At 43.3% G+C, this 11,268-nt stretch overlaps 1 protein-coding gene across 1 annotated transcript; it reads left to right on the plus strand.

Moving 5' to 3' along the window:
- Window positions 1–607: 607 nt before the first annotated feature.
- On the plus strand, window positions 608–8,764 carry LOC106809679 (ribosome biogenesis protein WDR12 homolog). The gene is made up of 11 exons (XM_014812849.1): window positions 608–686; window positions 3,330–3,418; window positions 3,641–3,747; window positions 4,135–4,241; window positions 4,706–4,821; window positions 5,361–5,561; window positions 6,017–6,105; window positions 6,390–6,530; window positions 7,138–7,243; window positions 7,596–7,728; window positions 7,913–8,764. Exons 1-11 carry the CDS (start codon window positions 625–627, stop codon window positions 8,049–8,051), a joined length of 1,290 nt encoding a protein of 429 aa, XP_014668335.1. The 5' UTR covers window positions 608–624; the 3' UTR covers window positions 8,052–8,764.
- Window positions 8,765–11,268: the final 2,504 nt, after the last annotated feature.

Below are 11,268 nucleotides of genomic sequence, written 5' to 3' on the forward strand. Positions count from 1 at the left end.
ACTATAACTTATAAGTACAGTTGACTGAGTTGTTTTCTGATTTAGGAAACAATTCGTAATAAGCATGAACAGTTCCTATTAGCTTTTACAAGATGAGCTCATTATAGGTTCATTATTCTTATACCACCCACTAATATTTATTATATCATATATTATAATTTGGCCGTATATGATACGTTATATACGTATACGAATCGAATTCTATACGTTATATCGAATATACTCACCTTCTCGGCTTGCTCGTTGCTCGGCTCCTTGCTCGGCTTGTCCGGCTTGCTCGTTGCTCGTTGCTACCTGGTCGACAGGGTAAACAAAACTACACGCGTATGCTATCCTGGGTTCCGTTAGTCGATGGCTTACGGTACATCACAGAAGAATAGCGACGCCATTCTAGGGTACTAGTGTCCGAAAGGTCCGGAGGTGCCGGAGGCGAAAGGTACTTTATTGCAGAGATCTGGTTAAATATTAAATACATCTCATACACTAATATATAACAATATGAAACTGAATTACAGAAGCCGGTGTCGACTTAGTTTTTTCTCCAAAAGGCTAAAGGTAAAGTAAAGGTTTTTATATAAATATTGTATGATAAAATTACCGCGAGATGCCGCTGTAAACGCAAGCATGGAGACCGACGAAAATGCTGTAGCACATATTCAAGTAAAATTCTTTACTAAACAACAGCAGTACGTATTATTTGTTATAGATTTTATGCCGATAACATAGTTATGTAGTCAGGTAGTCAGCTTTGTCTCACCAATTAGCACAAATATGTAAATCAATTCCCCCAAACTATCTGCGCCACGACGGACTCCGACTGGCAGTGCCGATGCCGATGGCAGTGGCACTGCCACAGGCCACTGGCCAGTAGCCAGTAGCGGAGGCACTTGACAAAACAACGTTTAAATTGAGTGTGACTGATGATAACAACACAGTTCTAAAGTAGCTCTATCGGTGTAGCCCCTTCGCTCTCGCTACAGGGCTATACTACAACCTATGACGAAAATCTGAGAAGAATGTTTACAGCGTGGCTGGCAACTAAATTAGTAAATGCTGTAGTATAGTACTAGTAGTAGTACTAGTAGTAGTAGTAGTAGTAGTAGTACTAGTAGTAGTAGTAGTAGTAGTAGTACTAGTAGTAGTAGTAGTAGTAGTAGTACTAGGCGCAAATCCACTTTAGGCACCTTAGGTATCACGAAGTGATGCACAGATTTCTGTGTATCATCAACTGATGCACAAACTTTCCGTATATCAAGGAATGATGCAAAAACCCTAACCCTAACCCTAACCCTAACCCTAACCCTAAGTCATAAAGTATAACCTTACTCCTTAGGCTTAGGTATCACAAAGTGTGTTACTGTTAGGGTTAGGGTTAGGGTTTTTGCATCATTCCTTGATATACGGAAATTCTGTGCATCAGTTGATGATACACAGAAATCTGTGCATCACTTCGTGATATCTAAGGTGCCTAAAGTGGATTTGCACCGTAGTACTAGTAGTGTAGTTTAGTCTGTAGACTAGTTCGTGGTACAATAATTAAAAAAGCACACGATCCTGCAACATGATAAACCTGTATTCTTTAGCCGGCCAGGTAGAAATTTCCTTTTAAATCACAATAACATGATCAAATTTTCCCATTGCCATGTATACAACACACCGATTGCATGACAAAATCACACATCCATATTTGAATTGAAACGATTGTGGTGCTGCGCTCGTAATAGTAGCTGTAAAGAGGAGGTCAGTCGACTGCTTATAGTGATCACTTGATTAAAATGCAACAAGATATACATAATCATTACAGTAATACATTTGGAAAGTAGTTAAACACAATGATTGGTTTAATTCCCCCCCCCTCCCAAAGCACCATCCACCCCTCTTTGGAAAGTAGGAGCACCACTATATATGGACGTGTGCTTTGGTCGTGCGATTGTTTGCATTTTATGAAGAGGCCAATTTTGTCATGTTATTGTGATTTAAATGTGAATTTCTATCTGGCTGGCTAAAGAATACAAGTTTATGTTGCAACTTGCAGGCTATTGTGATTTGTAATTGTGCCACTGACTACAGCATTGCCGGCCACGCTGTAAAAATTCGTCTTAGTTCCTCGTCATAGTTTGTAGTATAAGCGCATGCAGCATGAGCGAAGGCCCCCGGCTACCCCCAGGGTTCTCTCCAGGATGAAATTGAAACAGGGGGAAGGAACGTGCGAGTGCAGCGAGCAAAAACTAGGGGGGTCCGGTGGCATGCCCCCCGGAAAATGTTGAAATCTTAGATGCTCTGTGGTGCATTCTGCGGCATTTTGGGACATGTTTGAGTTGATTTGTTTTCTCTGATCTGGTGTGTCATTTTTTATATTTTTTGTTTTTAAACTAGGGTTTATGGGATAACTATAAGAGAACTTGAAGGCAACTTGTAATTTTTTCGGGCAAGTACATAAAAATGAACCTAACACAAGGCATCAGTTTAGTGGATGTATCATTTATTGACATGTATTGCAATAAGCAGGATCTTTTCTGTAAAACTTCATCATCAATGTCATGATTCATCCACTGTGACTCTACTTTGTCACATCTACTCGACTCTGTCGCATGGCAGCTCAACGGTCAACTGCCTGGTCGAATGGGAATTCTTGCCGAGGTGGCCCCTCAATTGCCAGTAGCAGCAGCACCTCTAAAGCTGACTCACTCAGCCTGTTTCTCATGTAGTTTTTGATTATGCGCATGTGTGAACTGTTTAATAGAGCTCTCTGCTGATTGGCTTAGCAGTGATGGTGACCAGCCAATCACAGCAAAGCACACAAGTGTGCTTAGGTTACTGCTCGCAAAATGGCGGCATCAACTAACGATCGATTCCCGCGCTGTGAAACTTTTATTTTGAACTGTCACGCTGAAACTCCGCTGAAAATAGTGTATTTCAATTCGGCGATAACATTTCCTATCCGGGTGGTGGAATTTAATCGGGGCGGAGGTAATTTAAACGTGGCGCAACGATTGAAATGGGTGGGGGGAGTTTTCCCAAGCGGGGCGGGCGCGTCCGGTTTGCGCAACATAGGTAGGGGCCTGGCCCCGATAGACCTAATTGAAAAGCTCCTAAAGCACTAAGTAAATCATTAAATGTGTAGCATGCAACTTCACACATTTGCTCGGTAATATGTGTCACACGACACAAGTCTATATATTTAACATGTACATACATGTAGATTTAAGGTTTAATTATCCAATGTTACAGCGTAGTATATTCAATTGAGATTGCATTAATAATTACACCTAGAATAACATAAAGAAGCCTGCCACAAGTCAGAGAATGCCATTTATGTTTATGTTTAGGTATGCCATACAAGATATTCCTTATTCGCTACCTGTGAACGTGGGAACAACAGAACTAAATGAACTTTTAAATGGGATTCTAAAAGCAGGTAAGAGTAAAACAAGTGCGTGTGCGTGTGCGTGTGTGTGCATGCGTGCGTGCGTGCGTGCGTGCGTGCGTGCGTGTGCGTGTGCGTGTGTGTGATGCGTGCATGTGATGGTGGTGCGTGCGAAATGTGTGCATGAATTTGCATGTATATGTGTGTACAAGACTTCATATTTGTTTAATTTTATACACTTTGATAATTTAGAAATCATGGTATTTGTTTCAGACTTTGTGGAGACTGAATGGAAGAAGCTTAATTTCGATTTTTTGCACAATGGCGAATTCTTAAGGACCAACTTGACTGAGCATATTGAAAGCAAGGGCTTGACTACAGTAAATACAAGTTTTCTCATGGTTTTCTTGGGACCCTAACCCTAACAGCTAGGTGTTCGTCAAAATGTTTTAAGTGAAATTATTGTCTAAGTCAGTTTTGATGAAAAATTATGGTCATTGTGAAAGTAAGGTAAATATATGATTATTTGCTTTTAAATTGACAATTTTATAACCTCGGTTTGGATTCTAAATAGGGATGATAGTCAGACTCATATCTAACTTACATACAACCTTGGTCTTTTTCTGATATTTGTAGCGATCCCAATATACATATTGTGATAAATAAGGTGAATGTTAACAGTTGCTGATAGATTATGTCAAAAATTGTTATGGTGTACAGATTGTGACTGAGTACTTATTTCAATTGAATGCTGGTATGAATTATAGGAGACTGTATTGGAGGTGGAGTATGTGGAGCAGACACCGGCACCTAGACCGCAGGACAGTCTGAAGCACGACGACTGGGTCAGCGCTGTCAAGTCAACGCCAGACTTGTTAGTAGACGTATTTCCATTCATTGTTCATTCGTTTAATTAACATTGAAGCGTCACTGATTTTCATAAAAAATAATCTGTAATTTCTATGTAAAACTATTTTCCGTATTTCCATTTTCTTGAACTTTGAATGCCATCAGTCCTTTTGATCGCATTCTTGTGCTTTGTCATTTAACGTTAGCTACTTCGTTCGCATTATTAACGTGTCTTCATGTTGGAGAAATGTGACCAGGTCGGTGTATTCAAATTAATCTAAAGAATCGGATGATTTTATCATCCCAGATTTGTGGTACTGTTCAGTTTTTTCTGCTAAAATAATTTTATTTTTTAGCAGCATAGGGTTTGCTAATAGCATAGTATATACATTTTTCGCACGTCACACAGCGTTTGCAAATCCTTTCTTTGTGTCCAATAATATTGTTTATCATTTACAAATAGTTTGTATTTTTCTGCCATTGGTACAGAATATTAACTGGTTGCTATGACAATACGATACATTTATGGACACCGAAGGGCTCACACCTCATGACCATTCCTGGCCATCTCGGTCCTGTGAAGGCAGTGGATTGGATATCTCATGGTGTGTAGTGTATTTACATGATCCTCATGCTCGTACTTTTCATGTCCTACCTGACATGTTTGGCATTATGCATCTGTCCCGATTGTTCTGGTTAGAAAACATGGTTAAATTACATTATAGCTTTGTGATGGAGAGAATTTTAAACATTCAGCTAACCTGTGTAATTTTTATTTGCCTAGATCAGACATTTCACCGGAATTAGCCTAGCTTTAACAACTCTCTGAAAGATTGCTAAGCCATCTTACTTGTTACTAGATGTAATAGATTAACTGATATCGATTCTGAGTGTCCATTTCTATCGTTGAGAGAATACCTTGAGTCCTAGTTAATTAGATACCCATGGTGGTTGTGTCCTTTCTGATCGCAGTGTGGTGGTGTGTGGCAAACAATCTCTTTTTTATGCTTTTGTCATCGACAGACGAGATTGTTCTTTCGTGAATTGGAGTTATGATGATATAAGTTAGCATATGGTTCACAATATCCGCAAATTGCCTTGCAATTTGTGATGCCAGTTGAGCTAATTCCATGGTTGCTCGCAGATGAGAATGGTGGGCAGTTTGTGAGCGCCTCCCATGATCAGACGCTAATGATCTGGCAGTGGGACCGGCAGAAGAACTCGATTGAATGTGCACATGTGTGTCGCGGACACACGCGCAGTGTGGAGTGCGTCAAAGTTGATGCCAGCCACACCCGCTTCGCCAGTGGATGCTGGGATGGAATGTTGAAGATCTGGTCTACTGGTGAGAATCAGCATGTCTGTTAGCAAGCTGTTCATTGTAGAGTAGCAAGAGCAGTAGGAACTGCAGCACTAGCAACAGCAGCGCTAGCAATAGTTAGTATTCTAGAAGTAGTAGAGGTACACTCTTCATTACCAAGAATAATGGCATTACAAAAAACATCAGAGGCAGTGAGGGTAATCATGGAGCTGTAGCCTCCACCTTCTTTTCGGGTTCACCTTCCTCTCTATTGAATCTTTGTACAAGATACTGCAGTGGTTGGCCATTGCCTTCTGGACAATATTTTACCTCCACCTACAGATATCCATATTTTACTAGAATAAGTAAGTGCTAAGAGCCCTATAAATATCATGAGGAATAATGAGTTCTTGATTAATCAAAAAATGGAAATGATTATCTTAATAAAGAGCCTTGATCAGAACATACAACGTGTGTGTTAAATAACATCCTGATTACAGGTGAGGACGAAGGGGGCTCAGGAGAACCAGACGACCATGAGCAATCACAGAAGAAGCTGAAAACCAACCAACAGAAATCCGTTACAAGGGTATGAGTACACTGCTGCATGACTCGGTTTTCACATGGTGTCTTTAGACGAACAGTCACATATTTTATTGAGTTGTCTCCCAGCGTCCATGATGTATTTCACTAATAAAATTGTGAACGTACACACATACACACACAGGCACACACACATACACACACAGGCACACACACGTGTGAGTGGAGCATCACTCACGAGTGGTACAAGATAGATCGTACATCCTCGACGCTGCGTTTGCTGAACACCAGCAAAAACTCTGAGGCTAGCCTGCAAACATTGCCTTGCAGACGCCATTGCTAACGCTAGCCGGCCACAAAGAGTCACTATCGAGCATCGTGTGGACGGACACCGGCGAGGTGTGCACAGGCTCGTGGGATCACACCATCCGCACCTGGGACCTGGAGAGTGGCGCCAATAAACTCACCCTGGTAAGATGGAGTTGTCCCGGGGGTTCCTCGCTGGGCTCCAGTGTGCTAGCCCTGGAGAACCCATAACGTTGATTATCGTAGGGTCATGCTTAGAGATATTGTTAGGGTTTTGACTACTGTTATGGTTATGGATAGATTTAGGATAGTGGTTAGGATTAGAGTTAGTGTTGTTTTTGGGCTAGGTTTATAGTTAGAATTAGTGGAAAGCTTAGATAGCCATGATCGTAGCCATATGTGACATATAATGGCCCTTCTGTATCGTCATTCGATATTCAAATTAGAAGTTGTGTGTGTGTCTCAAAGTGAGCCTCTATATGGAGCACTTGGTTTGATAGCAATGATGTCCATGGATGATTTGTGATTGTAATTTCCTACCACTTACTTATGTAGTGCTGTGTGTTTTGGCTGAAGTTATATTCTTGAATTAGGAATTGACTAGTTTTAATTGAAACATTTCACAATAGATAGCGCCACGTGGCTGCAGGTGATTATAAGTAGCTATATTTGTAGTTTTTTATTTAAAGTAAATTGCTTACAAATTACAATAGGTGGAGCAACATAATCGTGGAAGGGTAAAATCTGTATTATAATTGTGCACGTGTTACAGCCAGGAGCGAAAGTGCTTCTGAATCTGTCCTGGTCGCCATCAAGTCATCTTCTGCTCTCTGGCTCAGCCGACCGTCACGTACGACTGTGGGACGTACGTGTGCCTGGTAGGTGTTTCACACATGCTTCATCTCTGCTCTGCATAAAAATGCCCTAATGCTTGGTGGGGGTCAAAATTGCTAAATTTGCCATTGTTCGGCACAGGCAACGAGAGGGCAAGAATCCTGTCTCCCTGCATTGGAATCCTCCTCGCTTGGCATCTTCCTGCCTTGCTGTCTTCCCACCAGATCTTTGGTCCTCCCTTGTATGAGGCTGCACCCCACTATGCGACCTAGACAACTTCCATTGATCCAGTTTGACTGAGACCAGTACCATACGCCTGCGTTCTCTCCCTAACAGCTTTGTCATTACGATTTCCTGGTGGTTAATAATGGTAATAATGTTTATTCCGGGCAACAGATGGCACTGCAGTGAAATCGACATATACATCGCACAGTGGATGGGTCTCCTGCGTCTCTTGGAGTCCCAATGACACCAATCTTTTCATCTCCGGTTCCTATGACAACCTGCTTAAGCTGTGGGATGTTAGAAGGTAAGAGAAGATTTGTTAGTTATCTTAGTGGTGCATTTATATTTTTTTATTCTATTATCTATTTCTTTATTTATTTTCATAAAAGTTATTATAGTTTTAATTTGACCTTTCACAGGCAGTATAGACGTTTAGTCCTGCACCCATATCAGGTTAACTACCACAAGCTTTACATGCTTGCTTTCAGCACCAGCGTACCTTTATTCAACATGACCGGGCACGAGAATAAGATTCTCTGCTGTGATTGGTCGGTGCCCGATCACATGATCAGTGGCGGCGCGGACACGACGGTCAAGATATTCGAGGCGGCAGGCCACTCGTCGTGAACCCGGTGTGAGAGGGGTGTGCCCACTACAGGCGGTTTCACAAGGGGCGAAAAAGGCATGCGCACGCTGTCAGAACTGAATCATCGGACAAACGCGTTGCTCTCTCCCCGCGTTTTTGCCGTGCATCGTTGTTCGTAACCGAATACCGGACGTATCGACGGATAAACATCTTCGAGAGATCGTTACGAGGTGCCGCATGCGTACGAGCAGGCGATGGTTTCTTTCCCTCCATCCGCTGGGCAACCAAGACCCGCATCTTGCCCCATAACGCGACAAGGGAACACGAGATCAGGGACGATTTGTGTAAGGCACTGTGTCGCGACAGTGCACTTTCATTGTTGCGAACCCGGCAGCCAACCGGAATGGCGATGTGTTTTTTCGGGCATTGTGTGGCGCGGCGGGGTTTGTGGCAACGAAGACAAAAAACTGAATGGTTGTCGGAAGAGGGCGTGGAAAACGCTCTTCCCCCAGGGGATTGATCTCTGCTGACGTAATGTAGGAGTTGTCTCCTAATGCGTGCGCGTGGGTGCGAGCGTGTGTCATTTTCTTATCGCGTCTGAGCAGTGGGGTGGGAACGGTGGCTTCAGAAGTGCAACGAAGTAGTCGCGTTGTAGAGTTTCGTTTTAGACGCGGGTTCTGTCTAGATGTGGCTAGTGGTGTACCGATGAAACTCTATATTGTTTATAAACATGCAATGAAGTAGAGAATTCGTATCGCTTGTTGTTTATGTGTATGTTGTATGTATGTTTATGTTATCGTTAGACGCAGAATCATGCAGCAGATAAAAAGGTATAATACAACATATTATTAATGTATAAAACGTTTAATTAGAAACTACGAATACAATTGAAAGACATGGAGAATATGATGCTAATAGAAAAGCAACGTGCATGTACAGGTTCTGTACGATTACATGGAATTGGTGCCTACGTGCATGCGCACTATATGCATGTACAAATTATATCTGAACAGAGAGTCAAGCTTGGTCTACGTACGTACGCGCTTCACTATGCTGCCTATCGTCTGTTTAACGTTCATTGGCCGTCATCATTGGTGATACATATAAACAGTCGGCTGTATTTAGATAAGCCAGAGATGTTTACTCGGCGCCGCAAACATTTTCAGCGTAACCTATAGGCGGGTCTCTCCACTGCACCCGAGAAAACCTTTTAGGTGCAAAAACTTCGCAGCGTGCGCCGTGAATTCTGCCCGTGGAAACGTATAAAGAAACTGGAATAATGTCACCACTTGACTGAAAAAAACAACTGCAATAACATTGCGGTCGATACTGTGTGCAATTCGGCATAAGCCCGCAAGCCTGCACTCCCTTGTGATTTGGTGTGCGTGCGAACGTCTCAGTATGTATGCGTGTACACGCGGATGTATGTATCCGTCCTCGCCTGCGCGTATGAGAGCGCGCGCATGCGTGTTGCACCCGCGTGTATATGCGTGTGTGCGCGCGTGTATGCGTGTGTGCGCGCGTGTATACGTGCGTGCGCGCGTGTATGCGTGTGTGCGCGCGCGTGTGCGCGCGTGTATGCGTGCGTGTGTGCGCGCGTGTATGCGTGTGTGCGCGCGTGTATGCGTGTGTGAGCTCGTGTATGCGTATGTGCATACCTGTCCGAATTTATGGATATCCGAATATTGACCATTAGGAGGTATTTGTCACTAGCCATGACGTTTGCTGGCGACGTCTCCATACTAAATCGTGCGCACTCCATCTCTGCTATACAATCAATATTCCATGCAAATTTATAGGGTCTATCGCTCGCACTCGAGCTTTGCGCCGTACATTAATTCATCCTAACATATACATATATATATTATACGTATATATTTGCTCGTCATTAAGCAAACTACATCGTTCCGATCTTTATGCGGAAATGAAAAAAGACGTTGGATAGTCGCACGGCATCTTCTTATAAACACTATTTACATTCTTATAGCTGTTATCAACAAACTCGAGAATTTTGATAAGATTCTCCGGTCCTCTTACCCGCCGCGTTGGCACTACTAAAGAGTATTCACTAATTTATACAACCGCACCATAAAGTATTTCCTCAATTTCTTTATGCGCTCGGAATCTATTTAAAGTGCTATAAAACTATTAATTAAGTTTCGTTTATCTAAAGGATGCGAGTTAATCATTGCACCGGTGTGTGCGCGTAACCCGAACTGCACTTGATGGCAGACGTCGACGTGCTGTCGCTGAAACGTCTACTCCGTTCTAGGAAAACATGGCCGATCGCCAGGAAGGCGCTAGTCTGCGCCGAGTCTCCACGCCGTGCAATCGATGCAGACAAATATTTTCTTCATCGTTGTAGGGGAAATAGGTTCCCACGATTAGGCCTACAGGTTTCCAACAGGAGGAAAAAACCTATTTTCTCGGTACTCGGCTATCAATGGCGGTCACGGCAGTCATTTTGTTCTCAATGGAGAACTGTTGTATGTGTCGCGAATAATATTTTTTTTAAACAGACCGCAGCACCAGTCACGAAGGCTCACACAGTCGGATTGACGAACAGTGAGTAGTATCTCGCAGCGGCTGTTGCTGTTTTTCATAGTTAGTTGTTTTCCGCTAGCTTTCACGCGTGTTCACCTTTAACAATGATCACTGACGACTGAAGAGAGATGTCATCAGCTAGTACACGATGGCATAGGACGTCCTATGCCACGCACCCTGCACGTCAGAGCCCGGCGCTAGCAGCCGACCGTACCCTGCGTGCGTCTCGGGCCGCCGATCGCGTTGCGTCACTCGATACGCAGGCCCGGGCTAAAAAAGCTGAATTCAAACGTAGCTGCGTGGTCCCGCGGGAGCGATCGCCCTAGCCTCGCCATACAGGACGCGCAGACGAAGCGCAGCTCTGTACCCGGAGCAGCGCCGCTCCCTTCCAGCACACCGCAGGCAATTGGACCGTTTCAATAATAAAATGATAGTAAATAAATAGCTTTTATGTGTACTTCCGAAACTTTTCTGTTTATTTACTTTATTTTGCATAATAGAATCTTAGCGTGCGTACACACGCCACTGAGTAACTCACAAAAGCACTTAAATTTACTATGATTTTATAATCGAAACGGTCCAAGTACCTGTGGCGCGCAGCTAGCGCAGCGTGTATAGATGTGTGTGTGTGTGTGTGTGTGTGTGTGTGTGTGTGTGTGTGTGTGTGTGTGTGTGTGTGTGTGTGTGTGTGGTGTGGTGCGTGCGTGCGTGCGT

Source organism: Priapulus caudatus, unplaced genomic scaffold (assembly GCF_000485595.1).
Source record: "Priapulus caudatus unplaced genomic scaffold, Priapulus_caudatus-5.0.1 Scaffold375, whole genome shotgun sequence".
Classification (NCBI taxonomy): Eukaryota; Metazoa; Priapulida; class Priapulimorpha; order Priapulimorphida; family Priapulidae; genus Priapulus; species Priapulus caudatus.

Bases quoted from the DNA above. Each gene is read 5' to 3' on its own strand.
- LOC106809679 (XM_014812849.1), top strand. From the start codon at position 625: ATGGAGACCGACGAAAATGCTGTAGCACATATTCAAGTAAAATTCTTT. The intron at 4,242-4,705 runs GTTAGTAGACGT...CCATTGGTACAG, and splicing joins GTCAAGTCAACGCCAGACTT to AATATTAACTGGTTGCTATG. The intron at 5,562-6,016 runs GTGAGAATCAGC...TCCTGATTACAG, and splicing joins GTTGAAGATCTGGTCTACTG to GTGAGGACGAAGGGGGCTCA.